Source organism: Cataglyphis hispanica, chromosome 1, assembly GCF_021464435.1.
Source record: "Cataglyphis hispanica isolate Lineage 1 chromosome 1, ULB_Chis1_1.0, whole genome shotgun sequence".
Classification (NCBI taxonomy): domain Eukaryota; kingdom Metazoa; phylum Arthropoda; class Insecta; order Hymenoptera; family Formicidae; genus Cataglyphis; species Cataglyphis hispanica.
In genome coordinates, this window is record NC_065954.1 from 2486089 (window position 1) to 2504097 (window position 18009).

Genomic DNA, 18009 nt, shown 5'->3' on the forward strand with positions numbered 1-18009 from the left:
AATACAAAATTATGTTGGAGATTGAACGAACTAATAAGCGGACTTCCATCGTCTGAAAATATAAGGAGTTTCATATCCCTGATCTGTCACGTGTTTTTACAAAATATTTAAAAAAGATATTTTTTTGATATTGTTGAAGGAGAAAGATGAAGTTTTCGTACAAGGTAAAATACTAATTGTTTGGAAAATTACATTATATGTGGTATTGTATTTTTGCGTCAAATGGCAAAATTGTTAAATATTTCAAGTATATACTAACCTCCCTATGAAAAACATGATTACATTTTTTAAATATGTTTATTAAAATTAATAAATAAAATGGTTTTTTAATAAATTTTATATTCAATCAATTTAATTATGGGCAATACATGTGTTGGAATAGTTGTTTGAGAGTTATATTAAAGATAAACAATATATACTTATAAAATATAAACAAATACACACACATAATAATATCATTTTCTATTTTTATGTTACAGTTTAGTAATTTACTTGGTACGGTTTACCGTAAAGGAGAATTACTTTTTTCTCCAGATGGATCATCAATAATTAGTCCTGTAGGCAATAGAATTACAATTTTTGATTTAAAAAAGTAGGTATAACAAAGTGAACATATAGATTACATATCTGTTTAAAAGCTTCAAGAAAATTTTTAGAAATTTTGTATATAATAATTTTTATAAGTTTTATCTATATAAGAACGATTTTTCTTGCAGCAATAAATCTATGACGCTTCCTGTCGAAAGCAGATTTAATTATGTTACTATCGATATATCGCCAAATGGCAGTATGTTAGTCGCGATTAATACAGGTAAGATTTTTTTTGCATATATATATATATATATATATATATATATATATATATATATAATAGAAATATAATTTGTAACATTTAATAAGAATCTAAAGAATTCTTTTAAAAAAGAAAAAAATTTTATTTTATATTTGCAGATGGTGAAGCTCATATAATTAGTTTGATAAGCAAAGTTATTCTACATAAATATAGATTTAAAGGGCGGCCAAAGCGTGTAAAGTTTTCTCCAGATGGAAAATATTTTGCAGTTTGCAAAGGAGGCGGTGGTATGTGTATTAAAGATAACAAAACTAGATTTATAAAAGGATATATAACTTTTGTAATCATTACTTAAAATAATATTTCCTTGTATGTTTCAGTTTTTGTTTTCAATGCACCAGGTTTACAAACAGGAAATTATAATCCATTTATTATGGAACGTGCATTTCACGGAGCTACTGCTGAAACTACATGCATTAGTTGGTCCTTTGATTCAAAACTATTAGCAGTTGGTTCAAAGGATACGACTATAAAGATATACAGTTTACAAAAATGGGCGAATCTTAAGTGGATTACATTGGGCGGACACTCTGATGTAATAGTAGCATGTTTCTTTGAAAGTAAAGATTATGATATGTATACTATTAGCAAGTAAGTGTTAAATATTTAAAATATTTATATTTATTAAGTTTCAGTTGATATACTTTTTTGATTATTATTATTTTACACAAATATTTTTATTATAATTCTGTACAGAAATATTTTATATAAACAAGGCAATTATAAATTTGTAGTGCATTTCTTTTACAGAAATGGCCGTGTTTGTGTATGGGAATGCACGCTTGAGCCGGACGATTGGGTTGAATGGCAACCACCTGCGAAAAAAGGGAAATCTAAAGATAGTGAGAGTGATAGTGAGGATGACATTGATAAAGAAAAAATTATAGAGAGAACAATGAAACAACAGGCTCGTATTGAACGTAAATTACTAGAATCAGGTGAAATTTTCTATATTCTATAAGATTTTTAATTTTCATATTATTTATAAATTATATTGTAGAACTAAACAAAAGAAATATTCTCTTTATAAAACATATTTTATTAGATGATTTGTTGGAAAATAATGAAAAAGAGGATGTTATAGAAGAGGAAAATACTACCAAAAAGGAAATCAAAATGTTAGGTTACAAAAAACTAGCTACTTTTTATTTGGGGAATGATCTCCAGAAGCACTATAAAGAAGCAAAGCTTACTGCAGCTGCTTATCATCAGGATACTCATATATTGGTTATAGGTTTTAATATAGGTTCATTTTATTTATATGAAATGCCGCATGCCAATTTAATCCATTCATTAAGGTAAAGTATTTAATAAGTTGTATAAAAAAATATTATAAATTTATTTAGGCACACATATTTTTTACATTATCTTACATCTATTTCTTACATATCATTAGATATTAAATTATTCTAAATTACTATATATATGCTTACAGTATCTCCCGACAACGTATCTCATCGATCGCATTAAATTCCATTGGAGATTGGATAGCTATAGGATGTTCCCATGCCGGACAACTACTAGTTTGGGAATGGCAGAGCGAGACATACGTCATGAAACAGCAAGGACATAGAACTAATATGAACTGTCTTGCGTACAGTCCAGACGGCCAATATATTGTGACGGGCGGCGATGACGGAAAAGTTAAACTATGGAATACCTTGAGCGGTTTTTGCACGCTCACGTTTAATGAACACACCTCATCGATATCCGGTGTTTTGTTTAGCCACAATCGTAAATTCATCGCGTCCGCTTCATTAGACGGAACGATACGAGCGTACGATCTAGCGAGATACAGAAACTTTCGAACTCTCACGTCACCACGACCAGTGCAATTCTCTTGCTTGGCTATCGACGCGAGTGATGAATTTCTCGCGGCGGGTGGTCAAGATTTCTTTGATGTGTATTTGTGGAGCATGAAGCTTGGAACTCTTTTAGAGGTATGCGTGTATAATTTTAATGATCTTCAGTAATTTACACAAATTACGCAATTTAACTTTCACGATTGTACAATTTGACTTTTACTTATGTGTGTATTTATCTGTATTACGCTATGCGATTGATAATGTGCAATAAAATATTTGATTTTAGATATTGAGCGGTCACGAGGGACCTGTTGCAAGCTTGGCGTTTAATCCCAATCCTGCCAGTACGGAACTGGTGTCCGCGTCCTGGGATAAGACATTGAAAATATGGAACGCCGTCGAGAACGGTTCCGCGCACGAGACTATACGATTAATCGCCGATGCATTGTGCGTAACTTACAAACCAAATGGGGAAGAGATTGCTGTCGCTACATTGGATGGACAGATTACGTTTTTCGAGTGTAAAACGGCAAGACAAACGGGTTTCATCGAGGGCAGAAACGATTTAGGTGCCGGTAGATCTAAAACAGATCTCATTACGGCAAAAAAAAATTTACAGGGCAAGTAAGTAGTTAGATACAAGAAGAATTACACATTAAATATGTCTAAATTTGTTATAAAATCTGATTTTTTCAGAGCCTTTACTAATTTATGTTATTCGGCCGACGGTACGTGTATATTAGCCGGCGGTCGTTCGAAGAATGTTTGCATTTATAATATTCGAGAGTCAATATTATTGAAAAAATATGAAATCACTCAGAATAGATCTCTGGATGGTGTAGACGTAAGGAATTTCTTTTTTTATGTTTAAATTTGCGATTAATCGGAAAAAAACAGTACTATTCATTTTTATTCAAATTATAATGTCTTATTTCTATTTTGGCAGGATATTATAAATAGGAAATATATGTCTGAATTTGGAAACAGAGCCTTAATTGAGCACCGTGAAGGTGGAAATAACATATCATTACGATTACCAGGTGTCAGGAGTGGTGATAAGGCAAGCAGGAGAGTCAAACCAGAAGTGAGAGTACTTTGCTTACAATTTTCTCCTACAGGTAAAAAATAAATAATTGTTAATTTTGATTGAATTAAGCGTGATCAATTTTTTAAAATAGTATTAGAATATATGGTATATCAAAAGTCTCGTATTTCGTGAAATAGGACAAGCATGGGCTGCGGCAACAACAGAAGGTTTATTGATATACTCTTTGGATATTGGATTGATGTTCGATCCATTTCAATTGGAACTTGGCGTTACTCCGGATACCGTAAAAAAAACACTTGATGAACGCGATTATGCAAAAGGTATAGCATTTTTATGTTAGATTTAATGATAATACAATAAATAATACCATTTTTTTAGCTCTAATGATGGCACTGAAATTAAATGAGAAGCTATTAACGCAACAAGTTATAGAAGCTATTCCTTATAAAGAAAGTAAGAGTATATACATCTTTAATCAAATATACTAATAATTTTATTAATGATTTAATATATAAATGGGTCTTACTATTTTCTCTCTTTATACTACAGTTGAATTAACGACGACAAGTATACCAGACATTTATGTGGAAAAGCTGCTGAAATTTATAGCATCCGAATTGGAATCAACTAGGCATATACATTTCTATCTTTTATGGATAGAAATAATTCTGACAAAACATGGGTCGCGAATTAATACTGCACTTCAGATGCCGGTATTATTGCTACTACAAAAGAATATGCAGAAAAAATATGATGATTTGAGTAGAATGTAAGTTTACACTATATTTTTTTGATTGTAATAATATATGTTACTATAAACAGGGAGATAATTAAAAATGTTATTTTCTTTTGCAGATGTGATTTTAACGAATACACGATAAATTATATACTGAGAATAGGGGAATTAAAATCTGCAAAAAATATATCGAAATATTCCGCTATCACAATGGATGATGGATTTCTCTCTGACGCTTCGGTAGAAAAAATGGATACTGATTGAATCTTATTTAAATTTCATAAAACGAAAGTGTATATACGAAATTATTTTATAGGCAAAATAAATACAAATTCCGGATAAAAATATATATCCCATCTCTATAAATTTTTGATACATTTCTAATTTGATCTAATCGACACTGATTCATCTCAATAGATATGAAAGAAATTTCAATTATAGATGGCATTTATACGGAAATATTTACAATTGAAATTCGCGTCGTTTTATTATTATGGCGCTTTTTTAAGCAATACTATCGGCCAGTATAAAACAACAAAAAGTAAGAAAAGTATAGGAAATACAATTCTGCTATAGCAATCTATTTTCTGAGAGCGCGTTTTACGCGTCTGATATCTAGGATCTGGCATCCATAGTGTTGGCAGCAGATGACGCCCACCAGTTCGTTTATTTTTCGATTTAGTCATGTAAATGAACTCGTCGTCCCATATGCTCGGTCCTTTATTCGTCGTCAACCGCTAAAAATAAATAATTAATATTTAGCGAAGAGAAAGAGATATATATGTGAGACAAAATACAATTGATAAAATTATCTGACGAGATTTTTATATTTCGAACCGAAAACGAACGAAGTCCCGTGGAACTTTGTGAATCATTCTCGGCATGTCGCACATCGAGCACCTTGACGACGACGAATTCACCTAAAGCCGCAAATACGAACATCATGCAGCCAGCCATCCAGACATCCAATGCCTGTATAAACAAACACGTAAATTCTTGTGCAAAAGAAAATAAAATAAACATGAAAGCATGCCCTACATTATACAGAGAGTTCGAAGATAAGATACTGTTGGAGTACATTCGCAAACTCACTTTGATGTATGCCACTGGCGGAATGTCACTCTTGAGTCCGGTGAACATCGTCACTAGTGTAAGCATACTCGTGACCAGAAGAGCCACTCGACCAGGAATCGCGTCCAAGCCCAGCCAGAAACTGAACCAAGAAAGCATCACTACCAGAGTTGAGGGCGCGAATGTCTGTATTAAGTGGTGACCGATCTGTCTCTCAAAGCGAAAAAAGAACACTAGCCGCGAGAAATTTCCTACGAGTATTATCTTTTATTATTTTCTTTATTATTATTGTCCATACATACGGACAGAGATTATATGAGAAAAAAAAGATATATATATGATTCATTTTTTCTTCCCGGGATAATTTTAAAAGTTTGGTTTATATATTCAAATTAATAAGTATAAATAAAAATTTTAGATGTATACCATTTTTTTCGAGCATATAATCTATAGTCTCTTCAAACACTGCAGGTTTTCCGATGTCATATTGCAAGAGCTTCAGTTCGGGATTCACCGTAACACCACCCGCACCCCATTTTAATTGTAACTTCTTTCGATTGTAGGAAACTGCGACAAATAATTCGAATTGTAACGAATGAGCAAATTTATCGGAGTTCTATCTGAAGATACTCATCATGTTTTTTTTTCTCTCGTATTTTTTTATCTTCCGTTTTAAAGATCTATAAAAAAAAATAGCGTCCGTGCAAAATATATATTCCAAAGAGATGTAACAATAATTTTTTTCTATGAGTAATGTTAAATTGAAATTAAAAATATTAAGTGTAAATTGTAGGTGTTAAATTAAAATACAAACATTGAATTAAAATAATACTTATTTATATAAAAAATTGTATGAAGCGTATATAGTATTAATCATTTGCATATTTAAGACTCACTTACAGCTCTCTATGTAAATTGGGCAGATTTGAATATCCATTGGATACAATTGAAATTCCATCTGACAGGCGACAATAGCATTAATTCGTGCAGAATACTTGATGGTTTTATTTCGATATAACGTGACCAGTGAAAACTTGTGGTTCAATGTCGCAATTTCTGAAAAAATATTAATATGCAATAATTTATATTTTAAATAGCAGGCGAGATATAGTTTTTGCCGTTTGCTATGCTTACCAGAAACCTTTGAATTTAAAAAATATGGATCAGGTTGCCAAAGATTGTCGAAGAATTCTGGTGGAAGTATAAGATAATCGTCGTCATCCTCAAAAATATTTTGTGACATATCAAATCGAGATTCTATCCAGCTCTGACTGACAAACATGTCCACACTATGAACATATATGTTCATATAGTTTTTACTTAATTATATAGAATAGATCTTGCATTTTAATTAAAAAAAAGTACTATACAGAAGGTCCAAACATTCCGGCCAGACTTTGAGATTTTATAGGAAATTTAATTGTGAACAAAAAGTTTTTTATAGACATAAGTCGAAAAATGCTTCTTTAAAAAGTTAGCGCTGTAAAATCACTGAAATCACGATTATTTTATACATTTTTGCAAATATCAGGGAAAGTATGCGTTTTTTAATAAAAAGTACCGAAACAAAAATTGTAGGCGCTAACTTTTTAAGGAAGCATTTTTCAATACATGTTTATAGAAAATTTTTGATTTAGAATTAAATTTTCCACAAAATTTCAAAGTCTGATCGGAGCGTTTGGGTCCACTCTGTGTATATAAAGTTTTATTTAATTTTTTAAAATTGCAATTCAGCGATAAAAAATTATATAGAACGATTAAGTTTATACCGGAAATCCATATCTTCCACATTGATGGAATTAATGTCAACTACTAAAATGTTGAAGTTTACTACTACAGGTGCACCCTTTTCTGATGGCGGTCTAATTTCTGCAAAAGTAAAATTTATAAAACTGTAAATTCTAAAATTTAAAAAAAATTTTAAATTTTATTTTTTATTATATGCTATTGCCTGTTAGAAACGCTCTATAAGAGCTTTACCTTTGACGTAACGTTCTGGTAGAATTAGTCTCGACGTCATAGTGCAATTATTGACATCCTCGCTGAATGAGCTGAAAAAAAATGCTGTTATTAAAATTTTTTGTTAACGTTGTGTTAACTCAATTTGCTCATTCGTTCGTTGTGTGTCGGCATTTATTGTCATTTAAATTATCATATTACATATCTGACTCATTGAAAATTCTTAAAAAAAAATATTAAGAAAAAATATTTCTACGAAAAAAATATTTCTACTCCAATATGATTTTGTATGCGCCATCGAGATGGAATCGCGATGTTTATCTTCCCGGTTAGGTAACACTTATTTGATCGCGCGAGAAAGAGAGAAGTCGTTAGCGAGCGAGTTAGGTCTGTATCTATTTGCAGACAGATGTTTGTTATCTGTTGAAAAAAAAAAGAGGAAAATGATAAGTTACAAAATTTATCTTTTCACAAGAAACTGATAGTTACTTACATGCACACACGTATTTTTAAAGTGAATTAATAAATAATCGAGATAAGTATGAACAAGAGTTCGTTCAGGTTGTAAAGCAAGCAAGATGTTAAACAACATTTACTCAAGCACCGTTATTTGATTTCAAAAATTACTAATTGTTTATACATAAAATTGTTACAATTTCTTATTATAATATTGCTGGAATAATATCAGTTGTCTGCAATATAAGAACAAAGTTATCAAAGAGAGAATTTTTTTTCAAAGAATTTCCTGAATTCCAATAAAATTCCATGATTATTTTAGGTACAAAAGAAAATCATTGAAAATTATAGATTTTTTATTTTTTTTCCAGAAAGTAGCCACACTTCCAAAAAATTGCACACAAATTACTAAAAATAATTAATTGGAAATGAAGTAGTACAGTTTTAAGTTGAAATAAAAAAATTCTTATAATTTTGTATGTGTATGTATGTGAAAATCATTCTTGGGACTTTTTTTCCTCTACTTCTCAAGTGCGGAATTACTTACACACGTTTTTCTTCATCGTTTTTCGAAAGCGAGAAAAGACGAAACGACGCGACGCCGCGTCATTTTGTCGCGCTGTGCGTAATGAGGCGAAAATGACGTTTAAAGGAGTACGAAGTCATTTACCTCGAGGAACACACTTCCGGGAGAGAATTCCAGCACAGGTGAAGCAAAACTATTAGAAGTATGTCCTTCATCGTAGCTGGACGTGATGGTCGACTGACGGCGATGTCTTCAGCATCCTTTGCACCGCGCTGTGCAATTAATCAATAAACTGTCGTTTACGCCCGATCTAATCCAATTACAAATATCATTATCCGCTTGTACTTGTCGAGGCAATTGCTTTACGCGAATTGCGTAACGATTTGTCTATTTAGGCACATAGTTGTAGTAGTTAGTGTCTAAGTAGACACATGTTATTTGCATCGTGCGGCCGGGAAGAGCGCTCGCTTGTTGCACCAACAAAAAATATTTGCCGTGCCATTTTAATTTTTAACATCGAATTGTTAATGAGATTTATCAACAATTTTTGCGGTTGCAGCAGCAATTCCAGAACACGTGCCGTTCTTCCGTTCGTGCATTTTCGTTATACTCTTTACTTCTAATTACACTTTAATTCCTAAACAACAAAAATAAAAAAAAAAAATCAAGAAAATTATTTCGCAATCCCTTTCTTTATGATTATCATCGATATCTTGAGATCGAGATTAAAGTTATAAGAAAAAGTTATTTAATTTTTTTATCATGTTATATTTGTGACATCTGAGGTGTTAAAAAAAAATAGTCTGTTCAAAAATGAAGTATGCATATTGATAGAATCTTTATCTGTCAAATGGAATTTGTGGTGAAGATTGAAATTAATAATAGATTTTTCACTTGCTCAATTTATAATTTCAAAATTAAAAATTATGCAGTTTTTATAAGAAGCCACATATACTTATATACGTTCTTATCATTCTGATAGACTCGTCTGAGAGGACGGTGCCGTTGTTGAGAGGAGAAAATCTAAGAGGAGACGGAGGGAAAGAGAAAGGTGAGAGTGAGAGTGGGTCAGTACAAGCGCCTGGTCTGGCTACGGATAGCCGGTCCCGATGCAGGCTTCGGCAAATGAAGCGAGGAAGAAACTCCGAGATTACGATTCGCTACGGTAGGTATACGCGCGCGTATTCTTCCCTTTCCTTCTGCCCGCAACGGTACCATTCATTTAGACGTCACGTCGCGTGTCTGAAAACCCGACCTCGATCGCCGGCCCCGATGGGACATATCTTCCCCTGGGTCCTACCTTTTTATATCTCTTCTTCAAGGACGTAGGATAAAAAAGGGAATCGACGGCCTTTCTTTAGATTTTTCGAACGAGAAGACTACGCAATGAGTCTTAAATTGTTCTCAATACTTTTAAAACAAAAATACTTTTAATACAAAAATTGATAAGTCGGTTTGATAACAATATTTTTTTTCTATCTCAAAAGTGTATAAAAACTTTTTTTTTCTTCGCACACTTTTTTTTCAGAATAATTTTATCTTCATTAAAAGAATTTTGCATTCAGGTCTAGAAATCTTACGCTACGCTTTTGCTCTGTTTGTATATTTCTTGTTAATCATAAGCTTCTCTCCGATGCTTAAACATTAAATATTAAACAGTCGATGAGCATTTCTCTAGACACGGACGGACGGTTCCGAATTTTACCGTTACAAGAATAAAGAGTCATTACTTGTCAAAAAGAACCGGCGACGTTATTGAATCCCAAAAGCATTTCAAGCACGATAGGAAGCATACAAATAAAATAATATTTGCTATTTCTTTTTAAAAACAGGATCCTTGAATACGAAAAATTAATCCAACCCCACGGCTTGAACAACTTGATCTCTTTATACAACTCCGAATTTTGCTCTCATTTTCAATCTTAATTTTCTCATATTTATAGATTCAATAGATTTAATTTTATTATTATATTTAATTTTCCTATTATATTTATTTATTTATTATATTTTTTTATATTATATTTATTTAGAAATTGAGCTCTTTTACTTTACATCTCAAATAAAAGAGGAACTTATGACAAAAATTATAGATTAAATAATTTTGAAAGAAAATGATCTGATTATTTAAAGTATTATTTAAAGTATCAAAATAAATGTCAGATTGAGACTTGAAAAGAAAAATATTGATTCGGGTCAACCATGAGTTGTTAAATGTGGGAAAATAATTTTCTTGATCCGCATATGTTCGGCTTCAAAGACATTGATTATTGTTATCATCGAAAGGATGTCGCGGCGCGTAGGTGGATCGACAAACAGTAAAGCGGACACTAGGTAAAGTGATAAAAAAGACAAAACTCTACACATAGAAAGTCATCGTGCATATCCACATTTTCTTTAATCATCGTTCCTTTTATTCACCTCTAACATTCAATTATTTGAATTTTAAGACCTGATTTATCTCGTGAGAGGAAGATCGAAATGAGATTTAATTTGACAGAAGATCGACATGAGCTTTGTAAGGATAAAAAGTGAAAAGAGATTGACGGTTCGCACTGTTACTGATAGTTACATGATCGATGACCGGGTTTACACAATTAACTGCTAGTCGAAAATAATATACGTAATATCAAATTCGATTTTTGACGTGTGAAAGTGATCCGTGTATATTTACCCGACGACGAGAAACGTCAAAATTATATGAGATATGATTTTCGTTCGCATATCCAATCGATTCTCGATTCAACACGCGACGAATTGTCCTGAAATCCCAGATCATATATACACATATACATATACACCCAGTGTAAGCTCCCCTTAAGGGTTGTATTGATTTCTATGATGGCAGCCGGCCGGCGCCTGCACCCTCGGCGATCGGAGGAAAGGCCAGGAGTAGAGCATTGCTCCGTGTTTTTCTCGAGAGAGAGACGCGACGAGAGAAGCGCGATGTCGCAAGTGTGAAAGCTAATTATTACAAAACGATACGTGACGCGTTACTCTCGATTCCGCGAGCTTTATTGAGGATCGCTGTCGGTCGAGGTCCGTCCGCGAGTGAGTGGTTGACGATGGATGACGGTGAATGTTGAACGACGCGCTACATCTGAGATTGTTCGGTCAAGATCGACGGCGAGTTGGCGCTGTGTAGATTGACCTCTTCGAATGAGAGAGTCGCGAATTAATAGGAGATTGCCGTGCCGTTGCAATTGCGGCGGTTGCATCCTCGTCGACGAGGATTATCGCTTCGAAACGGAAGGTCGCGTGTGACCGACCTTCGGATTACTCGTCGTGGATCACTCGTTGGAGAAATCAGCGGAGAACAACGATACTCTTGGGTAAGGGATTGCTGATTCACCGGAGACCGGTTTACCGGTGTAATATATTCGCTGAGAGTTTGTTAATTTCACTTAAAAGGTATGTCGATTATCGTATGATTACACAGAGTGTTTGCTCATATCCTGTAAAAAAATTTCCTGAAAAATTCCTTAATCCTCTAGGTATTCTTATTCAAAAGTTCAGGTAAAGAGACTATTTTAAAGATTTTTTGCGATTTTTTAAAATAAGATTTTTTATTGTATGCTTTTTCTAATGCCTTTTACTTATGTGAAGAAAAAACACAGGACTTGTATTTCAAGTGTTAAATTTGAAAATGTACTAAAAAAATTGATTATTTTTGTAAGAAAAAAAAAAACATTTTTTACTTACATTTTAATTTTTTTATCATTACTATAAAATGGTACTACAAAAGAATTAGAGAAAAAAAGTTGCTTTATATTTTTGTACAGAGCTCTAGTAAAATTTTTAATTGTACAAGAGTGACTGATACAAATTACGGAGAGGAGCCAGAGATTTATATTTTAAGCGTTTCGAAAAATTGTTACTGATATTTATACAAAATAAATAATTATTTATTCGTAACTCTGGAGAAAGCTTACACGAAATTATCGAAAATAATTCTCTCGTTACATTATACAGACCCGCATCGCATTTCGTATGTTAATTAAATTCGCATTCAATTTGAATGTTAATTGAATTTTGACACGAAAATTTTCACGCGGTTATTCAACGCCGTAATTGCATATAAAGACTATACGTACACACCTGTCACTTGTCACTTGTCCGCGAATGGCTCATCGTCGTCTGTAGTTTACGCTCTATCGACCAACTTGTAGCCCCTTTCGTCATTTATTCATGCGTCTTACTTTTAATATCTCGGTCATTGACTTACGCGACTGCAGGTTGCAAATTTGCTTGATTCGACGCATTCTCGGAATATTTATACAAAACAGCTTACGTGGAGTTTTAATCGCGCCATTACGCATACTATATTACATCTAAACCGTAAACTGTGCAAGTAAAATAAAATAAAAACAAAATGACCGGTAGATCAATCAGTAATCATCCGTATCAGTAATCATCAATCAGTAATCAGAAAGCGCGTATTTCATTCGATGATAGACGATTTTGAACAAAGAAACTGTGAGTCGCGTTCGATTGAGGTCATTTACATTCGGTAATTTCGCATAAACAATTTCCTTATTTAATATGCTGTTCGAGAGCGCGTGGAGTTTGAACTGCCATCATCATTTGACGACGTTTGTCTTAATGAGATGACACGAAATGTTCAAACGCGGTCAAACGCGTACTTAGTCATGTGACATGTGACAGTAGAAAGCATCACAATAATTCAGGCAGTTCAGCTAGATTAAAGAGCGACTTATGTCCACCCGTGCACCATGACCGCTATTCGACCAACTAGGCTAAACTTGACGCTTCGTAAAAGCATAATTTTAAAAGTATAAATAGAGCTTTAAGAAGATAGAATTTTTTTTTTTATTTAAAAAAGACATTTTCATATTGCGTACGGGCGCTTTCGTTGAAGGAATTCCTCAAAGTCGCTTGGCCTGAATATTACGCTAATGTTATTGTTCTTATATTGATAGCATTCCTCGAATAAATCCTACTTCCGAGGAAATGTTACTTTCGCTGTGTGCTTCTTCCTTGTCAGATCCATCGGACATGTCGATGCGGAGAAATCATCGCGATTGCGACAGAAAAATGCGATGAGAAATGCGTATTACGAGATCGATCAAAGAATTTGTCACTTTTCTATAATCTCGATATTAACTTATGTTGAGCCTATCACTTTTAAAATCGAAACTTTTCGATAAACGTTATATTCGAGTAAATATCCATTGGGTTGAAAAATAAGGAAAATCACACAGTCTGATGCGGCTGATATTTGTACTTCGATCAAGGAAAGTTGTGCCGATGCAAAGAGAGTTAATCGCATCACGGGCGTATGCATCGGGCCTAGACATTGACCTCGAAAGTGAGGTGATCATGGCCAATGCGTTAGAGACGTATCGAAGAAAGTGCGCCAACCTCCAACCGGTTTGCTGTCTTACGTATATCGTTGAATCGAAACTTGATACACGATTTTCTTCTTCATAAAACCTTTTTCTTGCAAAGCGATTAATCATTTGCTGATGTCATGCTAATGTTACAATTATACAGAAGAAGACAAAATTTTAGACACAAAAGGCCTCTATTTTTAAATTTACAAGTAGAACTGAAGATTCTCTCTTTAATAGGTTCTGCGGTAAATAGAAAATAGTTTACGTAACTAAAAATGAAAAATAAGATATAATTTATAAATTTTAAATATAATTAATATCTTTATTATATTATATTATATTTTTCTATTATTATTATTATCATATTACGTTTATTACATTATTTTATTTATGTATTATTATTTTATTACATTATTTTTTTTTTAATTATAATTAATTCATCACCGTTCTTTCAATTCGTACGAAAAAAGAGAATTTATGGCCAAAAGTCAATGTATTTTAAATTACGATGATGTTTTTGCAAAGCAAAATAATATATATATTATATTATAATTTCTCCTAAACAATGGAGAGAACATATAAACGGCCATAACATAAGTTATGAACTTCTCTCTGAGAAGTCGTTTTCTTTTAACATTCTCGAATTGGCGGAAATGCAAAAAGAATGATCAATTAGAGAATCCAATAAAAATCTGTCACTTTCACCCTATCAATTGTATCGGTTTAATTTTATCTTTTTTTTTTTTTCTTTTGACTATCTACGCGACTATCGCATTGTTACCAGCGATTTGGATAATTGCATTCTTTTTCCGGGATAGAGGATCGAAGAGAGTGAGATCCGGGGCCCGCGGATATCGCGCACATTACTATATGTGTGTGATTTACATAGAAAGCGAAACTTAATAACTTCAAATATGGCACGAATATATACATGTACATGAAACTAGCAGTGAAACTAATCATCAGATCAATATTATCTCTCTTCACACTCGAACGATACATGCTTTGAGATATTAGACTATTCCTATGTATATGTAATATTTTAATATAGTATTTCACTTTTCGTACTCTGTCCTAGAAAAATTCTACACTCTTTCCAATTAAAAAAAAAAGAAAAACATGTGTTACTATTATTTTTAAAATTAAAGAAACTTTATATATATAAATTTTATATATGTAATTTTATATTTAAAAAAATTTTTTTAGTCAATTATTGCCTTAAGATGTATATGCCTTTCTTCAATCTCGAACGGCACGTGTCTTGCAATGAGAGTATTATTTAGATTCAATTTCCATATTTCTTATTTCATTATTTTCATTATTTCTTATTTCGTAGAAATTGCACGCTCTTTTTAACTTAACAAACATATTATTAATATTTCCAAAATTGAAAAAAATATATATATGAAAACATATATATATATATATATATATATTGTATATATATATTGTATGATATTATTAATACTTAAATAATTTATATGATCATAAAATAATATATTTGTATTAAACAATGTATTAATCTTCATTTCGTTAAATATCGAAGGTAGAAAGTGTTGAGACATTCATGCGTTATATACTTTAGGAAGAGAATTACATTTTAAAGAGATTATTCTAGACTCTTGTCTTAGAGCCAATAATTGTGATAAAGATACAATCCTCGCTATTAAATGCAGGAGAAAGGATATGCAACCACTCTCTATTGAAGAACTTTTCTCTTCGTTTCAACCAGACGTTAACTGGTTACCGTAAGAACACACTATTTGAAAGCAGTTTCACTCGTTATGCGATGATGGAATTTCTTGCATCGTGGATAATAACATTAGATCTGCACTCATGAAAATTCGGATAACTATTTACTGAAAGATTTTCTCGAGCTCTGAGCAGGAATAAATCGAAAAAGTAAACACGTAGTGAGTTTGAAAATTCGTTACATGTAATTTTACATTTATTTGTCTCTTATCATTTTTAAATCAACTCTAAAAAAAATAAAATTTTAAATCATAAGAGTATCTTGTAAGGCAAGAAAATATATGTATCGATTATTTATAATTTTTCTTAAACGATACAGAAGCTTGAACGATGCCTGCTTTGTCTATTAGACACTTTTACGACGTCTTTGAGTCACACATTGCTTGAATTGCGATGTACCATACAGCTGTTTATGATTTCTCTAGAGTAAATATTGGGTAGATTTATAATCCGTTTTATCAATTAGCTAATATATCATCGATTTTTCTGCCTTTTTCTTTTAGATCCCACAGTACCAGCTATTTTACAAATGCCAAAAAAATATTTATTTCGATTGTGTATATGATAAATTATTTATATGTATATATATATTTTTTTTCTTCGTCTATTTTATACACAATTTTGAAAATGCAAAATATAATTCTAATCGTAAGGACAGATTTCGTCGCATATTTTCTCGGGATTCAAGCATTACACTTTATCTACAGGAAATTACGTGATTTGAATTACAACAAAGATTTGAATCTTGCAAGTCTAAGGTATATTGACATTTAATGTGTGATGAGTTCTCGGAAGATATACAATGGCCGACAAATATTTAAGAAGACGCCAAATATTATTTCTCTTAAATTTGTCTTTAAGCAATGTTTCATACATTTCCGTGCCAAAGCCGAAGTGTGTCAGTTATCATTTTCCCGGGAAGTATGCAACATTAAAATCTCTATGATGTACTCGTCGAGTTTATTTTATTCCGCTACGCATATGTACAAGTTAAGACCAACACGTAAGCGATAAAAACATAAGTGGTAAGCAAATCGATCAAATTACAATCAAGTATTCTCATGAATCGATTGTAATGTTTTTTGATTACAAGCGTGTGTTTATGTTTTTATATAAGAATGTTAACATATACCTATGCTTAATTATTGACAATAATAATAAAAAGTTTTCTCTTGGTTTAATATTTTTCTCTTTATTATCGTTCGATTTTTCTTTTCACATATAAAATGAAATTACATAAAAAAAAATGACGCTAATATTATTTATGTAATTTAGTCATTTCGACTGCTAAAAATTCAATTGTTCAGTATTAAAAAAAAGGAATACTCGTTGTCATTGAATTTTTATTTCCTCATGGCAAATAAAATGAACACACAATCGCGTAGATGCTCATTATCATACTGAGCCTTAAAATTGTATCGAGTTATTCGCGATAATTGCTAGAAGTCGCAGGAATGAAGCGGTCTGTGACAGTTCTAATATCACGTTTGTTTAATCGCTATTATTTAGCCAACTATGTAAAGTGAAGAGCGAATGTAAAGGTGATTGCTGCGATCAACCATGCAAAGCGACAAACGAGGTCGTACGACATGTGGCATTCCGCGTTTTTCTTTTTTTTTCAGCTTAAAAGAGATGTTCTGCTTGTTATTCATGAAGCCGCGACACGTTCGTCTAGTAAGATGATTTGGAGAAACGTCATGGCTCATGAGGTGTGAAGGAGTGCTTCGAATAATGTATCCTAAGTAGAGTCTGTGAACATGAAAAAAATGCACACTCTGCACAGTTCTCTCGAAAACAGATTTATACCTCAGCAGATTTCTTCGTCGAGCAAATATAAAAAAAAAAAATAGGTAATTTTGTTTTTATCGCACGTGATATGATTACGCTAATAAGTAAATAAAAATTAGGGTAATAATGTATCATTAAGTCAATAATGAAGAAATAATCGATATTATGTTTGTACAAATAAGTAGGTCGCTGCTTGTTGAATACATCGTCATTGAATGACTCAAGATTCTTATAAATGCCTTCCCGTTACCTTTTCAAACCCATATATTAGGCTTAGTTCTTCCTCTTCTTCCTCTCCCTGACACATAAACGACAGTGATAGTGTTAGTTTCTATTTCTACGATCAAATGTTGGCCGTAATAAGATGTTAATGCTTACAAATTTTCACGAACAGAGAAGATATAAAAGAGTGATACGATGTTATTGATAATATTAAAATATTATACAAAGCGTCTCGTTATCGTGACGATGTACTGATATTTGACGGCCAAAGTACACTTTCAAACTTATGAAATGCTCTGACAAAAAAAAAACAGGCTCTTTTGCTTTGGAAGTGTCAAGTTTTATTGAAGCAAATGATCAAAATCCAATACCATATCGCTGTAAATTGCGTTCGATATCTTGTCTTAGTGCTCTATAGATTAATCTTTAATTATTCTATAAA

At 32.2% G+C, this 18009-nt stretch overlaps 3 protein-coding genes across 6 annotated transcripts in view; 2 read left to right on the forward strand and 1 right to left on the reverse strand.

The window, feature by feature from the left end:
* On the forward strand, positions 1-4789 carry LOC126852736 (periodic tryptophan protein 2 homolog). The gene is made up of 15 exons (XM_050597864.1): positions 1-164; positions 480-592; positions 717-811; positions 952-1080; positions 1174-1444; positions 1604-1791; positions 1899-2151; positions 2289-2793; positions 2945-3282; positions 3355-3502; positions 3605-3776; positions 3883-4026; positions 4085-4159; positions 4256-4475; positions 4562-4789. Exons 1-15 carry the CDS (start codon positions 147-149, stop codon positions 4704-4706), a joined length of 2814 nt encoding a protein of 937 aa, XP_050453821.1. The 5' UTR covers positions 1-146; the 3' UTR covers positions 4707-4789.
* On the reverse strand, positions 4772-12602 carry LOC126853080 (glycine receptor subunit alphaZ1). Of its 4 annotated transcripts, none has more exons than XM_050598498.1 (10): positions 12550-12602; positions 8599-8764; positions 7494-7564; positions 7283-7382; positions 6648-6802; positions 6414-6569; positions 5940-6080; positions 5535-5764; positions 5280-5414; positions 4772-5179 (listed from the first exon to the last, which is right to left on the reverse strand). In XM_050598498.1, the coding sequence occupies exons 2-10, from the start codon at positions 8667-8669 to the stop codon at positions 4934-4936; spliced, it is 1305 nt and encodes a 434-aa protein (XP_050454455.1). In that variant the 5' UTR covers positions 8670-8764; positions 12550-12602; the 3' UTR covers positions 4772-4933. The 4 variants fall into 4 exon arrangements, with proteins under 4 accessions (XP_050454455.1, XP_050454465.1, XP_050454473.1 ...); XM_050598508.1 differs by having other exon boundaries at positions 8599-8726; positions 12550-12591; XM_050598516.1 differs by having other exon boundaries at positions 8599-8726; positions 12546-12577.
* The window catches only part of LOC126853147 (elongation of very long chain fatty acids protein 4-like), a 19685-nt gene continuing 12988 nt past the window's right edge, over positions 11313-18009 (forward strand). The window contains exon 1 of the mRNA XM_050598663.1: positions 11313-11783. The gene's annotated coding sequence lies outside the window, so the exon portion shown is untranslated. The remainder of the gene's footprint in view (positions 11784-18009) is intronic.

Bases quoted from the DNA above. Each gene is read 5' to 3' on its own strand.
- LOC126852736 (XM_050597864.1), top strand. The intron at 593-716 runs GTAGGTATAACA...TTTTTCTTGCAG, and splicing joins ACAATTTTTGATTTAAAAAA to CAATAAATCTATGACGCTTC. The intron at 3,503-3,604 runs GTAAGGAATTTC...CTATTTTGGCAG, and splicing joins GATCTCTGGATGGTGTAGAC to GATATTATAAATAGGAAATA.
- LOC126853080 (XM_050598498.1), bottom strand. From the start codon at position 8,669: ATGAAGGACATACTTCTAATAGTTTTGCTTCACCTGTGCTGGAATTCT. The intron at 6,081-6,413 runs GTAAGTGAGTCT...TATTTGTCGCAG, and splicing joins CCCAATTTACATAGAGAGCT to TTTCCTACAATCGAAAGAAG. The intron at 5,765-5,939 runs GTATACATCTAA...TAATACTCGTAG, and splicing joins TTATATGCTCGAAAAAAATG to GAAATTTCTCGCGGCTAGTG.